The sequence below is a fragment of the Stenella coeruleoalba genome (assembly GCF_951394435.1).
Source record: "Stenella coeruleoalba genome assembly, chromosome: 5".
In the NCBI taxonomy this organism is placed as follows: Eukaryota; Metazoa; Chordata; class Mammalia; order Artiodactyla; family Delphinidae; genus Stenella; species Stenella coeruleoalba.
This window is the reverse complement of record NC_137150.1, coordinates 126,063,484-126,082,984: the sequence shown is the minus strand read 5'-3', so window position 1 is coordinate 126,082,984 and position 19,501 is coordinate 126,063,484. Positions and strand designations below refer to the sequence as shown.

The 19,501-nt window shown below is 38.7% G+C and overlaps 1 protein-coding gene across 2 annotated transcripts in view; it reads left to right on the top strand.

The window, feature by feature from the left end:
- Window positions 1-19,501, top strand: part of APP (amyloid beta precursor protein) — a 274,061-nt gene that overhangs the window by 49,707 nt on the left and 204,853 nt on the right. For both annotated transcript variants that reach the window (XM_079921899.1, XM_079921898.1), the window contains exon 2: window positions 7,120-7,287. In XM_079921899.1, coding sequence (XP_079778025.1) covers window positions 7,120-7,287 — 168 coding nt within the window. The remainder of the gene's footprint in view (window positions 1-7,119; window positions 7,288-19,501) is intronic.

Below are 19,501 nucleotides of genomic sequence, written 5' to 3'. Positions count from 1 at the left end.
TTACTCTCTTCACTCACTTTTTTTTTTTCTTCAATTTATTTATTTACTTTTGGCTGTGTTGGATCTTCGTTGCGGTGCACGGGCTTCTCATTGCGGTGGCTTCTGTTTGTTGCGGAGCACAGGCTCTAGGCACGCGGGCTTTAGTAGTTGTGGCATGCGGGCTCAGTAGTTGTGGCTCATGGGCTCTATAGCACAGGCTCAGTAGTTGTAGCACATCGGCCTAGTTGCTCCACGGCATGTGGGATCTTCCCGGACCAGGGCTCGAACCTGTGACCCCTGCATTGACAGGTGGATTCTTAACCACTGCGCCACCAGGAAATTCCCATCTTTTGTCATGCACTTTTGTGGCACATCATTTTTAGCCTGAAACTCAAGCTCTGAAATAACTGTGCAGCACCTAATGGATGTGAGGAACATGGCCGCCTCTCCACACAGGGAAATTGAAGCTGTGTACAGTTTCGGTAATCACATTTCAGTTTTCTGTATGCTTTGATTAGCTCCTGCATTCTTTCTCACCACAAATACGTGCACACACGCACAGGGGCAAAACCTTGGAAAATTACAATTTTCCATTTTAATTTGAGAGTTAGCCTGGTCGCATCAACAAAACCTTGATGGTGTAGGTCCAACACCCAGCTCTGCCTCTTCATAACTCTGTGGCCTTGGACAAATCCTTCAGAGCCTTTTCCTTCTGCTTAGAGTTGGGATGGATGATTTTACAGATCCTTTCAGTTCTGTGATTCTGATTTTAATTTCAGTTCTCCTCTGTTAGAGATAAAATGGGCAATTTCAGATGTTCTGGTTCTGCTTAAGTTTTGTTTTGTTTTGTTTTTTGGCATTCAAAGGAAAGCCCTACAGATAGTCTTTTCCTTTTGAGAATGAAAATTTGTTTATGTTAAGGATTAAGTGAGGTACTTTATTTGGCCTTGAAAGGGGTTCACACTCAAATCTTCTTGATTGTTATTCTACAGAATAATTACATTGAAAATGGAATATTGGAATGTTTTCAAAGCATTTTCGTGGGGTATAATTATATTATGCCCAGGCTAAGGGGAAATTATTTATGTGAGGAAACCAGAGCTGGAATAGAAATAGCATTGCTGTGTGCTTTTTAAAAGATACTCACTATACGAGAATCTGACCCTGAGGAAACTGTGAACTGATTAAATAGTACCAAATAAGTGACTATATGAGGCCAGCTATTCAGACTAGGGAGAAGTTTGTTTAAATGCAGAAACAAGATGGTTTTCATTAGCCACAAACCTTAAAGTTACATAAATCCACGGATGCACTGAGCTATGGATCCGTGCCTTCTCCTTGCCAAGCAAGACTTTTCAGCCAGTGAAACAGAGAGTTCCTTGTTCCCTTTCCCTTTTAGTTGGGACTGTGTGGGGAGGAATGTTGCCAAGCCAGCTCTATAAGGAATTTTGATCTCCTTGATGATAATAAAGAGAAACTTTTTGGGGAAAGGGAACACCCAGTTTGAAAGACAGCAGGAGAACTTGTTTGAGAAGCTGCTTTTGCGCTTGTAAATTGCATTGATTCTAGGTGTAGGTTCGGGGTCACCTCTGCAGATTGGCCCAGATTAGGTATATATGTATATTTGTTTATTTTAATTTCCCCTTAAGCTTTTGGAAAGCCATTTTCTAGCTAACTTGCTTTTGGAAAGTCCATTTTCACTTGAGTAGCTTGTCTATATAGTATGAGCCTAAAATATTCTTCTGGCCGCAAATGGTTGTTTTTAAAAGATTGACAGCATTTTTAGGTGTAGTGTTTGAGTCTCTGTAGTTCAGAGCATTCTGTAAATAGCCTGTTGTTTTTGAGGCAGTGTGTGCTTGTGCCATTGTTTCAGCCAGTTATTCTGCCCGTTGTCACTGAGCACTGTTTTCCCATGGGAAAGCATCTCTGGTCTTATGATGTCAGTGCAAAGTCATTCAGGTTACAAGAATTATCTTCATCTTCAGTCTCTCAGAAATGCAGGGACCATGAATGGCCATTTATAGCAGGGTGCCAATCTTTTAGGTGTTGTCTTGGATTTCTGCCAAGTAACCTTAAGTTACCTTAGATAATGTTAAGATGAAAACAACATTAAAATGTAATAGTTACTTAAGTGGTTATATTTCCCATCCACTAAAGCTTTTGTATTTCTTTTTATTAAGAGAAATGTTTTTCTTAAAGTTAGGAATCATTATCTTTAGGATAACTTTGACAGGGTATGCATTTTCACTGGCTATAAATAACTTACTCTAGGACTGAAAGATTTAAGTTTTAAGAGCATCCATTTTAACACGTCCTGAATAGGACCTTGTGTATGATGTATTAGGCCACTTTTTGAGGCTTCATTCAGAAAAAAGGGATTTGAGTAAACCTGTTGGGCCCTTGGAAGGCTAAGTATTATCTTCCATGTGACCACCTTGGCTGGTGATGGTTTCCTTCTGGATGAATGCCAGGGAGTGGGCTGCTCCTAGCAGCTCGGCTTTGTTTCTTAAATGGGTTATTTGATTCCAGTAAGGATCCTGGGTTGTTTGTCTTGTTTTAATTAACTGAGCCAGGGATATGTTTCTTAAAACCTGAAATTCTTTGCAGGTGGGCTTCATTAAGAATAGAAAAGCTTCTGGTTCAATCTGTTATCTCCCAGCGCCTTACTCTGATCTGGTGTTGGCTCGGGAAAGAATTTTTGCCCAAGAAACATGTCTTTGTGATTGAAGTATTTATTTGTGAAGGGCCTCTTGTAATGTCAAATGTAACAGATATATACGTACAGCCAGTTTTATAATTTCTAGCATAATAAGTTACCCTAAGTATTGAGGAATCAAAGTTTGAACTATTACACAGCTCCATTCTAAGAAAACGGGTCATGTTAATGATCATACTTATTTTTTTAAGTTAATATTAAATCTCGTCTGGTAGAAAATCCAAAAGGAACTGAAGCATCTGTTTTCTTGTCTTAGCCCCCATTGTCAAAAGGAAGAGATAATAAGGCAATTAAAGATGTTTTCCAGTAATTTGATAGGGCCATAATCAATTCATTTGAAGGGAATGGGAGAAAGATTACCACCATTTGGTAGTTGGAACATACAAACATGCAAACAGATGGCATCAAAATAACTGTAAAGTCAAGAAGACAGAAGGGTAACAAAGTGAAGAATGGAAGAAATAGAAAGATGTTAAGAAGTCAAGCTAGGAAACAATCGAAAAACAGTTGATGTGTTTGTCGGGTAGGGTGACCAGTTGTCTCAGCTTGCTGGGGAGTCTACCAGTTTTAGCACTAAAAGTCTCACATCCTGGAAACCCCTCAGATCCAAGCAAACTGATCGGTTATCTTATTGTCAGGATAAGGACTTGCCTGACTTACTGCTTTGTCCCCAAAACTATTGGGCCAACCCAATACATCAGTGCCTAGCATGTGTTACATACTCAAACTTACTGAATGAAGAAATGTTAGCTGCTGTCGTTTATTACTGTTGCTGTTGTTATATTGGAGTTGCCTCTCAGCAGCTAGGAGGTGAAAGCGTGCAAACACCAAGACTTCTTAAAGTAGGTAAAAGAGAAGCAATGGCCTAATCTTTAGGAATGTCTTATGCTGTGGAATTGAAGGATTTTGAGTTAGTAATGGGATAATCAGGAAAATAAAGAGAGCCAGGGTAGTTGATTGCGACAGAAGCCAAGAGAAAAGACTTCCAAGGAAGAATTCATGTATGGCAAAGAAAATGAAAAGTGACAGGTATTGAAGAAAAAGGCTTTCCTTTCTCAGGAGGTTGTATGTAACCTTTGAGAAAATTGTTCAGATGGTAGGAATGTAAACCAAACTGCAAGGGTCCTGAGAAGCAGGTACGAAGGTGGTATCAGTGAGTGTTTAAATCACCACCTGCTAGAATTTGTTGGAAGTGATGGGAAGATGACGGTTCCTCTAGAGCAGAGGCAGGCAAACTATGGCCCACTGGCCAGATCTGGTCTACCGCCTGTTTTGTAAAGAAAATTTTATTGTAAAGTAGCCACACTCATTTCACATATTGTCTGAGACTGCTTTTGCATAGCAGCAACAGAGTTGATTAGTTACAAGAGACTGCAGGGTTCACAAAACCTAAAATATTTACTCTCTGGCCTTTTACATAGAAAATGTGCTGACACCCTCCTCTAGGGGATAACAGAATGGAATGAGGTAATTTTTGTCTATTTGCTTTCTTTCAGTAGAGGAGATCAGAGCCTATTTGTGGATGTATTATGGAACTGGAGAAAAGGAGGAACTTATTGGGTATCTACTGCTGTGTAATAGGTTACCTCAAACCCAATGGTTTAAAACAACAAACATTTACTATCTCAGTTTCTGTGGGTTGGGAATTTGGGAGTGTCTCTCTTGAGGTTTCAGTCATGTCAGCCAGGGCTGCCATCAGATGAAGGCTGATGAGGCTGTAGGATGTTTCCCAGCTCACTTACATTGCTGTTGACAGGAGACCTTGGTTCCTCATCACGTGGGCCTCTCCACAGGACTGCTTGAGTGTCTGTACAACATGGCAACTGACCTCCTCCACAGCAAGTGATCCCAGAGAGCAAGGAAGAAACCCTAGTGCCCTTAATGACCATGCCTTGGAAAACACATATTTTTGCCCTATTTTATTTGTTGCTACAGACAAACCTTGATACATTATGGGATGGCCGTGACGAGAGCATGAATCCAGGGAGTAGGGACCATTAGGGGTCATCTTGGAAGCTGGCTACCATGGGGGAGAGAAATTGGTACTTCATTGTTCCTTGAGGGGAGGATATGGAATGAAGGGCCTTTGCATAGACAAGGAGATAGTAACTATGGAACACACTGTGGAGAGTCAGAGGTACAGAGAAATGTTAAGATGGTGGAGGTAGAATTTATTCAGCAAAATAAATACCAACAGTGGTAAAGGGTCATTAGTCCCTCTGTTCAGTTAGGGGTAAGGCCCCAAGATTCTAAGACTGGAAATCTTTGGGACGGGAATGAATTTGAGCAGAATAAAGTGCAATGGGGAATGCAATGGTGATTTCATTATTAGATTTTAAATTCCTTGATAATGGAATTTAAAACATGGGCAAAGCCCATATTTTATAAACAAGTACCTTAATAAATTTTATATATTTATCTATATATTATAAATGTATTTTATGTCCTTCATTGCATCTAAGATAGGGCCTTATCTATAGGTATCTGATCATTATTTGACTTTTTCTCAATGTTATTATCTTACTACTTACTTCAGTAAAATGGACAACATTTATATTCTGATTTTGAGGATCAAAGCATTGAATTTTCTCTTATTCCCTCAGGAAAGCTGTGAAACTTCCGTTTATGGAACATTCTGCTTAGGCTGCTTCTTTGCATCTCTTGGAGAATGAGCCTCTCAGTTTCTGGCTTGGAAATTGCAGGTGGTGGGCAAGGCCGCAAACTGGGGAGTTGAGGGGTCCTAGCTATTCTGCTGACGATCCGATACTGTGGCCTCAGCTGCTGTTGGTTACATCTGGCAGCAGAGAGGTAGAATTTTACTAAACATGCCATATAAGTAGAACTAGAAATGCAGAAAATGTTACCTGAAACATGGTTTTAGAGATTGTGCCAGGAGCTTTTGCACTCAGGTCTATGATAGGTCTCAGCTAGGTTCAGTACAAGATTATCTTTTTTAAAGGACAAAAATCCTCTTACGGATTTATGGACAAAATATATATGATGATGACTAGAACGGACAGATGTTTGATCTATTTTTACATTTCTGTGGGGGGAAGTGTCAGGAAGCTATTTCTTTAACTGAAATCTCTTGGTGTAATTTTAGTGTTGTTTTTTTTCCCTCCTGTGAACAATTTTTAGAAATGATACAAGTTATTATAGAATCACCCAGTTCTCCGCTGCATGAATGGCTTCTGTTGGAAGTTAACTCTTCTTAGCATGGATCTCACACATTTCCTCCGAAACTGGATTTAACAAGGGAGGGATTACTTTGCCACCGTGTCTTTTGATACCTTGGTTTCTCATAACACTTGCACTCCTGTGGATTTATTTTTCATCTTTTGCTGATTTTTTTTTTCTTTTTGAGCTATTAAGTGAGGTAGTATGGATATTTCAGAACTTCCATTTTCCCTTTTAAAAATATTTATATGGGGAATTCCCTGGTGGTCCAGTGGTTAGGACTCAGCTCTTTCACTGCCTAGGGCCCGGGTTCAGTCGCCGGTCGGGGAACTAAGATCTCGCAAGCTGTGCCGTGTGGCCAAAAAAATATGTCTATATTTATATGAATGTAATACTGGTGGGCAGAAGGGTTTGGAAATACAAAACGGCACCCATTTCAAAGTTATTCTGGCAAAATGGTGTGTGGCCTGCAGTGGTCATAGCTAAGACCTGTTGAGAGCTTGCTACACAGTAGGTGCTCTGCTGGGCCCTGGGTGAGACTTGTCACCTCTTTGCAGCGTAGCTGAGGAGATGAGACACCAGCAACCTTACTGTACTCTTCAGAGCTGACAGAGTGATAACCAGAGAATGTTCTGGAGAAAACCGATGGAATGGCCAACATATTCATTCATGTTTGTGCTTGGTAAATTCTACAGTAATTTTTTAGTCTGAAAAGTTATGAAGTTGTCACTTGCTAATTAGTAAAGCGCCACTGATACCATGCCCTCAGCTCTGGGAGGTGACATACAGCCTTACTCACAGAGCTGGTCACCATGCAGGGACTTGGCATTGTTCTTTGTGTGAGTCACTTGGAGGTTATTATGAGAATATGGTTTCCTCCAGAGTGATTCTATTTATCTCAGAAAAACATCTGATTTTATTGTCAGGACCTTGCAGTAAGCAAAATGGATAAACTTGTCAATGAAATCTGCCATGGGGGAAATGTATAAGCTTTTCAATGAATAAATTCTTCTCAATACTGCTAATTTCTTCATTTCAATGTTAAAAAACTAACACTGTATTATATGTGGTTGGAGATGTCTGTAGCATACGTAATGCTTAACCCAAAGGAATTCATAATTGAGAATTAGGAGGAATAGAACCATTTTTGGCATTGCTCCAGGCCACGTTTCTCTTTACAGCCCTTCCCCCCAGCCTCCACCCCAGAGCTATGGATTTTTGTAACTAACCAAAACTTATTTTTTCAGGTGCCCACTGATGGCAATGCTGGCCTGCTTGCAGAACCGCAAGTCGCCATGTTCTGTGGCAAACTGAACATGCACATGAACGTGCAGAATGGCAAGTGGGAGTCAGATCCATCGGGGACCAAAACCTGCATTGGCACCAAGGAGGGCATCCTACAGTACTGCCAAGAAGTAAGTCTCCGCTGGTGGCCAGCGGTTCATGTTGGGTCACCTGCACGTTTTTTTAATTTAATTTCTTTTATGTTTGTATTTTATCTCTTGCAGTGAATGTCTTGGTTCCTAATGATTCACCATACCATTAATGTATTTACTTGCTTTACCCTACAGTATGCATAAATATTTTAAAAATTATGTCATATAATAACCATCAATAAACCAACTGAAATATAATCTTGTATGTCAGATATACTTTAATTTTTTTTAAAAAAAGAGAAAAAACCCAACTGAGTAAAGTTTAAGATACCTTGGCTCTTCCTTTTATCTTTAGAGTATATCCCACTGTGGCTAATGCAAAGTATTGTGTTTAACAGTGACTAGGAATTGGGACATTGGGGTTGGCATATACACACTACTGTATAGGGTAACTAATAAGGACCTACTGTATAGCACAGGGAACTCTACTCAGTACTCCGTAATGACCTGTATGGGAAAATAATCTAAAAAAGAGTGGATATATGTATATGTATAACTGATTCACCCTGCTGTACAGCAGAAAGTAACAGAACATTGTAAATCAACTATACTCCAATAAAATATTAAAAAAATAAAATTAAAGTGACTAGAATTAATTTTCTCTATGTTACCAATTTGATATATTTTAGTTCATTTATTTGTTTATATTTAATTTTAGTTTTTCTCTCCTTATTTTTACGACTTGAAAACCTAAAACATTTACATTGTTAAAATATTGAAATAAGAAGTTGCACTCCGAAATCTCACTTGCCATCCATCCTCTGTTAAAAAATATTTTCATCGTTCTTGATTTATCCTTCTTGAAAAAGAGAGAATTTATATTTTTCCTTCTTCTGCTTATACAAAAGGTAGCTTACAATAAGCACTGTTCTGTATTTTGCTTTTTTAATATAACTTTTAGATCCTGGAAATCACCCCCTTGCCATTTGTAGAGATCTTCAGCCTTTCTGTAATTTCTCCTAGTTTTCTTGCTATTATTGTATAGGGTTTTTTAAAAAATCAATTCAGTTTAAAATAACTGGAGTCCAAGGCATTTTGTCCCACATTTCTAGACAGTTATATATTCCTACAATATGTGGCTTTTTGTGTTTTAAGAACATTTAAAGGAATTAAGTCTTACACCTCTTGGCAAAGCAAAATTTCTTACCCTACATAAACAATGGATAACCTGGCAACATTTCCTTTGTTGTAATCTTTTATGTACAAGAAAATTTTCTTCAGCCCTGTTGGATCCAAAATGAGTTTTTAATGAAATACATATCTGTGTGTGTGTGTGTGTGTGTATATATATATATATATATATATTTTTTTTTTTAACATATACATATATGCCCACATGTATTTTTTTTTATTGGTAGCACTATAAGAAAAGACAATCTAAATTCTAACTCGGGTGTTTTGAGAAGCAAAGAAGCATTTGCATTATCACATTATATTGCATATCAAGTAACTTTTGTCTTGAAGGAGTATGAACTATGATGTGAAAAGATAATTCTTCATGTTTAAGTAGAAATCACTAATATTGGCATCCTCTATATTATTTTAAAAAACATTTATTATATAGGGACTGATAATAAATTCACTTTTGCCTGGATATGACATTTCTAAAATATACATTTTTGGAAATAATATTCACATTGTATTGAAGAGTTCCTCTAGTACAGTTTTGTAGATGAGTTATGAGTTGGTAAATTGGAACTCTGTGCATGCATGCTTTTAGGTTTTTGATACCATTTTACTTATCTAGATACACATGCAGATTATGCATTCTGAATGTTAAATAAATTTTTTTAAAGGCTACAACTCAAATTTCCTTAATGACGTTGACCACATAATTTTCTGTTGAATGGCTATTTTGATGTATATATCGTAGTTAGCATCTAAGTTTTTCTTCAGTGTCAGTCATGAATAATCAGATGTTTTTACATTTGTATGATGACTCTATAAAAATTACTCTTCATGAACCTGAGAACAACCCTATTCCCACTCCACTTAGAGATCCCACTAATGCCTGGGTAACTTCGCTTCCCGTTTTAGTCTGTTGTTTGTCCCAGGGATAAGCCACAGAGTGGTTCTTCGTAGTCCCAGCCTTTGCCAGATTGTTGGTGACCGTGGGGTGGAGGTAGGGGGAGGAAAGTGAGCCCTTTGGTTGTTTCTCCTTTGTCTTGAAATTCTGGTTATATCTGCCTATCTCAGTTTACCACCCACTGAGGTCTTGTACAATGATACACAACAGGCCAGAGTCTTAAGATGGATTAGACAAACATTAGGCTAGAGAAGTTAAGAAAGGGCCAGACCATCAGGCCTTGTGGACCCTTTTAATGAATTTGATCTCTATTCTGTAACACCAGGATGTGTCATGGAAGGTGTTTATTATTTTAAAAGAAAGAGAATGACTGTACATTAGCATTTCCAAAAGTCACCCTCTAATAAGAATGTACTGTATAGCACAGGGAACTCTACTCAGTACTCTGTAATGACCTATATGGGAATAGAATCTAAAGATTGATTCTATAGGATCAATCTATAGATTGATTCTATAGAATCACATATTTGATGTATATGTATGTATCCAAAGATACATGTACATATATCCACTCTAAAGAGTGGATATATGTATATGTATAACTGATTAGCTATGCTGTACAGCAGAAACTAACACACCATTGTAAATCAACTATATTCCAATAAGAATTAATTTTAAATTAAAAATAAATAAACTTATCATCACCATTTTATTGTGAATCATCATGAAGGGCTGAGTCAGAAGGCTGGTCAATATGAGCACTCTGACCCTGAAAAAAATAAACAAAAACAAAAGCCACCCTCTTGCTTTGTCACTCTGACCTCATATCTAGTTTCTCAGTTCCCTGGGACCCAACTGGAGCCTCTACTCCAGAGCTGTCCAGGGCAGTAGCCACTAGCGGCGCATGGCTGTCGAGTGCCTGCAGTGTGGCTATAATGTGTGCTATAAGTATAAGATATCAACAAATACCATATTTCAAAGATTTACCTGAAGAAAGAGTATAAAATAATCACATCAGTAATTTCATATTGATTGCATATTGGAATGATAATACTTTGTATATACTGTTGTAAACATCATCTATATGTTACTAAATTGTGAATATGTATGTTATTAAAATGAATTTCAACTGTGTCTTTTTACTTTTCAGTGTAGCTACTGTGGAATTTAACATTACACTGGCATTATGTTTCCATTATATTATATTTCCACTGAACACTGTTGCTGTCCTGCCCCGCCCCATTCCACCAGTGACTCTAGGCTGTAAGGGTCTTAGATCCCATGATCTAGCAAGTGGGAGAGGGAAGCGGAAGTGAAGAGTCCCTCCAGGCCTTCCCCCAGAATTTTACTGGTGCTTGGGAGTTAGAGAGGCTTATTTGGGGCCTTTTAAATACGTCTTTCATTAGAAATATTTTAGTGCAAGATGATTATATGAATACTTTTCTAGAGTCCAGTGGTTCTCTCTTCCTCCTTCAGACTTATATCTCTGGGTGCTAAGGATGCAATGATGAGTAAGATACAGGACATGTTCTTAGAGGGAGATCGCAGGGCTGAGAAAGGCTTATAAAATAATTTTAGCAACTTAAAAACTGATGATGATGATGTTGGCACATGGCGATAATGTTGATAATGCTAGTACCAACTAAATTTTATTGAGCATTAACAAGGTACTGAGCTACCTTGCCAAGTGTTTGCTCTCATTTTACCGTCATGATGCCTCTGGGAAAGAATCCTGGGAAAGAAACTTGGTGATTTGCAACATTTAAGGGGAACAAAGAAACCTAGGATCAGAACTAGGTGGTATTATGTGCTGGAAGTCGAGCCAGGTTAATATCTAAATGAGGGAAATGATGAGAGTGCAAGTGTGATGCAGACCAGAAGTGACTGAAGTATAATTTTTGACAAGGCAACTCATGACTGCCTTGCAAAATGAATGCGTATCAAAACTTATACTCAATTCATTAATTGATGAGGTAACCTGTAAGATGTTAACCAGTTTGACTTGAAGAGATTTAAATCCTTTTTCAACAAACTTCATTCACATGGCTGTGAACAGGAATTACCTGATCTGCATTGCATAAGACAGAAAACATTTGCATTGCTATCAGGTATCTACAGTATCTACTCCTACAGGGTTGTAAAGTAGCCTATAGAGAGTCAATCAGAAGAACATACCCTGTTTAATCAGGTCATCTTTTCCCCTACCACCCCAGGCTCTGGAAGACAACACCTGCATTTCACTGCTAGAACACCCAGTACATAATCTCTTTTGCCCCTTTCTGAATAATGGACATTTTTAATAATAAAACAGTCTCCTAATTTGGCAAATAAAAGTTCATTATTGATCTTTAAGATAGCAATTTCAAGGGAATAGCATGGGAAGAGCCAAATTACAGTAGGTTCCAGGAAGAATAACATGTATGGGTGTTGATGCCATCTGTGGTCTCTCTGAGGAAAGTCCAAGAGGCAAAGAGCCTGTGGGCAATTCATGGAAAAGGGAAAGGCTTTGTTTTTTGTTGGGCTTTGTTTTTAAAGAGAAGAAACTTTAGCTGAGGGAAGCTTACACTAAACTGTAGGAAGGGTAGATCCATCATAAGAAAACTAGTGACTGGCTGAGTCTTAGAAAAGAGAATAAAAGATGGGGAAATAGGGTGGGTTAATTAGGCAGTTTATGTCGTCAGGTGATTGAAATCTACTCGTACATGGAGAATATTTTCTCCCATTGATGGGGAGGATCTTGGGGTAGGTATAGCTTACAGAATTTTAAAAAAGGCAACCAGTAACTGGGTCCTCAGATATCGAAACTGAGACTCAGTGCTGCCTGGAATTTCTCTGTTGGGGTCTCTTGTTTTCCGCTTATCCTTTCTCCTTTATGTTCACCTCATTTTCTCCTGCAAAGATGGCTTCCTTTAGGAGGCCAGGGAAGATGGCAACTCTGGGAGTTTGTTGTTCCAGTTTGGATTTCCAACCCCATTCTGCCAGTGTGCATTCTAATTCCCAGATAGGGTTCTCGTTGGTCCTGCTTTCAGTCACCCATCTATCTTTGGACTAGTCACGATATCCACAAGGACTCAGTATGTACTGGGACTGGCCCACCTTGGTCATGAGGGTGTATGGCTTGTTTGGCATCCCAACCAGAGCCAACTGGTGTGGGGAGAGGAGCTCTTACCAGAAAAAAGGGGCAAAATAGAATAATGACCAAAGCCCAACACAATGGGCTTAGAAACACACAGTGCCTTTTAAAAGTTTTATAGGTTGGAGAGTAGGTAGCTGAGGGAATTCACATCATGACTTTAACCAGCTTTGGGGAAGGTATTGGGGGGTGGGTGCTGGAGAGGTGTTCACTCAGAACGTTTAAACAGTGTTCAACTTTTTCTATTGAATGGTGCATCCTAAACTATCTAGAACATTGCTTATTGATATTTTAGGGTCTTTCTGCCACTTTCCACTTTGTAGGTAGTCTAAAATTTTTCTTTTATAATTAGAAATAATAGTTTCATTTGTAGGATTGAATTTTTGTGTGTGTTATTGGAAAATGTTTATTTTCCTTTATTTTCTTTTAGCTCCATATTTTAATTTTAGACAGTTAATTGACTCCCTGCTAAGAAAGCCAAAGAAAATAATGTTTGTAATTTTTCCAACTCCCCTTCTCACAGATTTTGTAAGCTATATTATTTTTATATTTTTGAAGTTTAATATTATGGTCTGTTCTATGGTCATAATTCTCACAGTCGTAGGTTCTGTCTTTAACTGGATTCAGTGTTTACAGCAAATCCTTTCACCAAAGCATCTCTATTCCCATAATGTTTATTTTGATTCCTCTATTTTTTTGGGTGCCTGTCATCTTACTTAGTTATTTCCAGAAGTTGTTCTTATTGAACAATAGTTTAGTTATGTATAGAATTCCAGGTTGACAAGTATGTTTGTTCAGCACCATGAAGATGCTTATCCACTATATTCTGTCATCATTGTGCAAATTCCCTTTTTTTTAAATGTACAAAACCCATTACTGTCACCATTTACAGTGCTATTCATTTACTGATTACTTTCTCTCAGTAGTGATGAATCATTTTTTTCTTTATGTTCTCAGTCCCTCTTGTGACCAAAACACAGATGTTTTAGAGACAGCTGGCTGAGTCAGAGAGGCAGCTGTGAGCAGTCTGTGGTCCTAGGACAGAATGAAACCAACTGAACTCATGATCGTGACCTCTTTTTGACCTTTTGCTAACCAATTTAACTCACTTGTATAGCTGCACATCATATCTGTTGGTGCTTAGCTTAATATGATGTGTCAAATATTTTTTTTTGATAGTGAATTATCTAGTCCATATCTTTCATAGTTTCATGTTCCTCTCAGTTTGTATTCCCTGCTGTTGGTTGTTTTGTTGTTATTATTAATGTTGGCATTTTTGCCTCCTGATTTCTTTGGTCCTATTGTTGGTCAAGGGCAAGATTAGGGAGAAAAAAGTAAAAATCGAGTCTTTTACCTTTGCTCTTATAAAGCCCTTATAAAGTTTGATTGGGAAGATAGTTTGAAACTTAGGTTTGTGTAATCAGCGTTTTATCTCATAGCATACACATTCTTGGTACCCATAAATTCCCTCCTGTTCCCCAATCATAATAATTATGTTTTTGCCCAGTCATCATTCAAATACTTGCATATTTGAAATATAAAAATTTTCTTTACATTTTTTTATTAGCACAGTCAGCACTATTCTTTCATTTTTTTTTTCATCAAATGTGTATTGAGGACTGCTATAGACTTAATGTTTGTGTCTTTCCCAAAATTCATATGGTGAAGCTTTAAGGTCCAATGGGATGGTATTTGGAGATGGAGCCTTTGGTAGGTAATCAAGTTTAGATGAGGTCATGACGATGGGAGCTTTGTGATGGGATTAGTGCCCTTATAAGAAAAGACACCAGAGAGCTTGCACAGGTTGCTTTCTCTGACTGTTCACACAAAAAGATAATGTGAGAACCTAGAGAGAAGGTGGCAATCTGCAAGCCAGGAAGAGAACCTTCACCAGAACCCAACCATGCTGGTACCCTTATCTTAGACTTCCAGCCTCCAGAACTGTGAGAAAATAAATTCCTGTTATTTAAGCCACCTGGTCTACGGTAATTTGTTATGGCAGCCTGAGCTAAGACTAGGACTTACTTTCGCTCCTTTGGGCAAAAGGATTTTAGGCCTAAAGTGTCACTGAGAATTACTGTTTCTAGAGATCATGCTTTACAAAGCATTTTATGCAACACTCGGCTCTGACTCAGAGCATGTGGTTTGTCATTTAGTAACTGCTTGTGGATGGCCTGTTGTTGGCACAGAGATTGGAACTGAATAGGGCAGATGTTCTGCCCTGCTCTCTACACTGAAAGAACCTCTCCTGAAATGGCCTTGTGGTCTCCTCCTGCAGAGACTGTTTCTTTCCATTGATAGAATCCTAAAGAAACTTTTAAGCAAGAGTTAGGGGTTGCTGGCCCTCAGTCCAAATTTGCCCTCAGTTTATTTTTACCCATTTGAGATGTAGGTGCCATGATAATGCTCAATAGTAGAGTGATAAACATATAGCAGGGCCTTAAATATTCAGTTAAATGTACTAAATGATCACTAAGTACACTTCCTGAAAACAGGAAGCAACCCTAGATGGTTCTTTATGTGACCCTGTGTTAATATGTTCTACTGTTGACTGTTGAATTATGTTTTCTAGCAGTTACAACCTCCCCTTCAATCTTGGTTGGACATGAGACTTGTTTTAACCAGTAGAATAGAGTGGTAGTGGTGCTGGTTTAGTTCTGGGTCTAAGCCTTAATTCGGCCTAGAAGTGTCTCCTTTTGCACTCTGGGAAGGCAGCCATGTGGAGACGCCCAAGTAGAAGAGAATGGAGGCCCTCATTCAATAGCCCTACCTGAGCTCCCAGGCAGCTGCCAGCACCAGCCACGTATGCAAGGCTAGGATGGACTTTGCAGGCTTCCTTGCAGTACTCTAGCTGACGACACCATGTGAAGGATCACTCAGTCAACTCACAGAATTGTGAGGAATTCTAAATTATTATGTGGTGGCTAACCTCCAAGATGGCTCCCAACAGTGCTTGCCTCCCTCCTCGTATTCGCATCCACACGTAGTCCTTAGTCTCCTCCCGCAGTGTGCAGGAGGATATTACAGAAATGACGTGTACGACATTTGAGGCTGGATCATAAAGAGCACGTGGCTTCTACCTTACGTACTTTTGCTATGGTGGAAGCCAGCCGCCATGTCATGAGGACACTCAAGCAGCACTGTAGGGATGTGCATGTGCTGAGGACCTCGGTGCTTCTGCCAGCAGCCAGCACTCGCTTGCCAGGCAATGAATGAACCACTTGGAAGTGGATCCTATAACCTAGTCAAGCCTTCATTTGACCTCAGCCCCAGTTGACATCTTGACTGCACCCTTGTAAGAGACGGGATCACTCAGCTCAGTCTCTTCCAGACTCCTCAGGCCCAGAAACTGTGTGAGATAAGAAATGCTTACTGTTTGAAGCTATTAAGTTTTGGGATAGTTTGTGTGCAGTAATAGATGACAACAGATGTTCCCTTGACGATTATTGTCCTCTGTGGTCCTTTGGTAGAAAAAAGTTCCTTTCCTTCATTCTATACTAGATATAGAAAGTGCTGCCATCGCAGAAACAATTTGAAAATAGCTATGTAAATTATTCATCATTTAACAGCCTAAGGTGGCCACTTGCCTTAATGAACTGTTACATTACCCAGGTATTGGCCTAAGGAACCTAGAAGTCTTATAAGTAGATCAAAACTAGGATAATATTCCCCTTGAAACATACATTATAAAGCCTAGGAAGAAAAATTAGAATTTTTAGATTTTGTTGTCCTCTTTCTTTTGAATGAAATGAGGTTTCATTTCAAAAGAAAGAAAAACAACACTGTTTTATTTAAACCAAAGGCTTTAGGTTGAGAGAAGAAAATATTGGAAGTATACTTCAGTTCTTCATCTGAAGAGTTTTATTCTGTCCCAAATTTATTTCAGGCAAATTGAGCAGATATTTCCTGATTCAAGATGAGATTTCGTGTCAGGTGTTGCTGAGTGGCCAGACAACATTGTTGGCTCATAGGAGCTTCTAAACACACAATTAGATAAATTGAGAAAAGAATTTAGGAAATTGAAAATGTAGAATGGGGCTGTAAAGTAGAGGATCTTGATTGTAAATCTGGGTTTTGAGATCTAATTCTTGAGATGAGTAAGGGCTATGGGATTGTTTTTAGCAGGAGTGTTTTCTGGTCAAGACACTTTTGGAAAAATTAGCCTATATCTAAGGGTGATTTGGATTGGGGAGAGAAGGGAATTCCAATCTCAAGATGCTAGTGTGAAAGGGATAGGAAAGATCATCATGCCCATCCTTGTTGTATAGATGAGCACATATGAGATACCCCAAGATGCTGTTATAAGGGAGCCCTTAGGGCAAGCGCAGTGAAGGCAAAGCATGGGCTTCCCTACCAAACCTTCATTCAGATGCAGCCTTTGCTCTTTGACACCTGAGCAGTCCAGGAAAGCTGTTTAACCAGTCTTAGACCACGTCCTCCTTTTATGAGGAGCACACAGGAGTGTATTGTAAAAGTTAAATATGGTCAATTCAACGAGAAATTGTGTAAGTCCCAGTACTGTTCTTCCTCCTCTTTTAAGGAGAGAACTTAAAACCCAGGCTCTTCAACCCTCTGCATCCCTAACATGCAGAACACATCCTGGGAGGCAGGGGCTTAGAGCAGGTGTCCACGGCTCTGCTAACTTACACTGGGAGCAGGTCTCTGGAGGGAGCTTTGAACAGGTTAAGCCTCAAGTGCTGGCAGAGATTTCCAGCTGGGAAACTTAGGTGAATGTGGCTTTGCTTCTAGTCTTTCTATTAGATTATGGGTAAACTCTCTTTTTCCTAAGTGTTTTCTTTTCCACAATTAACAGTATGTGTTTTCTGTTTCTTTAACCTTCTTGCTCTAAATGAACAGCTGTTTTGTCTATAAGTTAACAGGATCCCCGAACAAAGCATACCAGTGCCTGGACCAAACAAAAGCTGATGAGTTAAACAAAGCCATTTCCTTTGCCCAGCTGTCTACTCTAAAATATATAACATGACAGGGACTCCCAGACGAGACTTGTTTGTCAACCTTGCTGCCTTCATTCTATAGTGATGTGAAGTTAAAATTAATTTTAAAAATAACAACACGAGATCCTTTTGGTCTAATCAACTTTGAGGGCATATCATAGACACACTGCCATGGTAGAAGCTGTGGAACATTCTTGGCCATTATTATTTTGCTCTGTGTGCCGTCTACCTTTTTGAGCTTAAAATTGACCTATAGATGACAGGCACCTATGCTTTGTGGTTTTGGTATTTGAAAGATGCAAAAATTCATATTAAGTGAAAAATTTTAAGTAGAGGTATCCAGCTATCTATGTACGAGTACAGATATATTTTCTGCATTATTGGTCTGTATGCTTATAAGGATTGCTTGCATAAACCATAGGATTCAGAGGTAAAAGAGATGAAACCAGTTTGGATATTTTTTCCCACACAGTTTTCATTTAATGAGATTAATGTTTGATTTAACATTTGTCCTTGTTACTGTCTAGCTCTTTCCGAAATGCATACTCAGTTATTACATATTTGCAGTAACACTACGGACTTCTATATTTGCCGCCTTATTTATTTATTTAAAATGTTTTTTTCTATAATACATTTTTCTTTTTAGCTTTATTGAGGTACAAATAAATAATCTTGTATAGATTGGACATTTTTTTAAAGTTTGTTTTTTTATATATCTTTTTTTATTTTTATTTTATATTGGAGTATACTTGATTAACAATAGATTTGACATTTTAAAAATTAGAAAATTAGACATAAATTGACAGAGAGAGAATGAGGATCTTGGCTGTACGTGGACACATCTGTTTGTGTTTTCACATTCGTGTCCTGTCCTATTTATTTTGGTGTCCGTACCTTCCTCATTTGTCTTTACATTCAGCACGTTGGTATGACTGACTTACACGTCGTACAAGGTTCTTGCACAATATTTTCCAATTCTAAGTATGAATGTATGCATATGACAATATATTTGCATACAATGTCAGAAACAGACTTGGGCCACGTTATTGGGAAATAGGCTGGTGCCCTGAAACATTTTCTGTGCCTTGCTCTTAGATAAGGTCATCATTGTGAAAACACAGCACTGCACGTACTTTCCATTATTGCACTGGTGTTTCATCAGCTGCATCTTGCTTCCCAGCACCTCATTAAATTGTAATCAGAGGGCTCCCCTGGTGGCGCAGGGGTTAAGAATCCGCCTGCCAACGCAGGGGACATGGCTTCAAGCCCTCGTCCGGGAATGCCGCGGAGCAACTAAGCCCGTGTGCCACATCTACTGAGCCTGTGCTCTACAGCCCGCGAGCCACAACTACTGAGCCCTCATGCCACAACTGCTGAAACCCACACACCTAGAGCCCATGCTTTGCAACAAGAGAAGCCACTGCAATGAGAAGCCCACTCACCACAACGAAGAGTGGCCCCCCCTCACCGCAACTAGAGAAAGCCTGCACGCAGCAACGAAGACCCAATGCAGCCAAAAATAAATAAATTAAATAAAATAAATTAAAAAAACATTGTAATCAGAGAACAACTTCAGTTTCCAGTTCTCCTTCTCAATTAAATTAGATATTGTCTCCAATATCTCTCATTATTACAAGAATTTATGTTGAGAAACAATTTAAGATATTATTTTTCTTTGTGTTCCAGAAAATTTTAAAGGAGAGACTATGTTATTTTAATCCAGAAACAAAAATATATTGTTTAGCACATGCTTTGTTTTGGCTTAGACTCTGAAGTGGAAGTAGTTTAGAACTTAGAATTAATACACTCTTTGAGTGCTCAGAGATATCATCTACTTTTCTTTAAAGTTTATGATAAATTTTCTTTTTTTAATTTATTTTATTGAAGTATAGTTGATTTACAATGCTGTGTCAATTTCTGCTGTACAGCAAAGTGATGTGTGGAATCTAAATTATGACACAAATGAGCTTATCTACAAAACAGAAACAGACTCAGACATAGAGAACAGACTTGTGGTTGCCAAGGGGAAGGGGGGTGGAGGAGGGAAGGATTGGGAGTTTGGAATTAGCAGATGCAAAT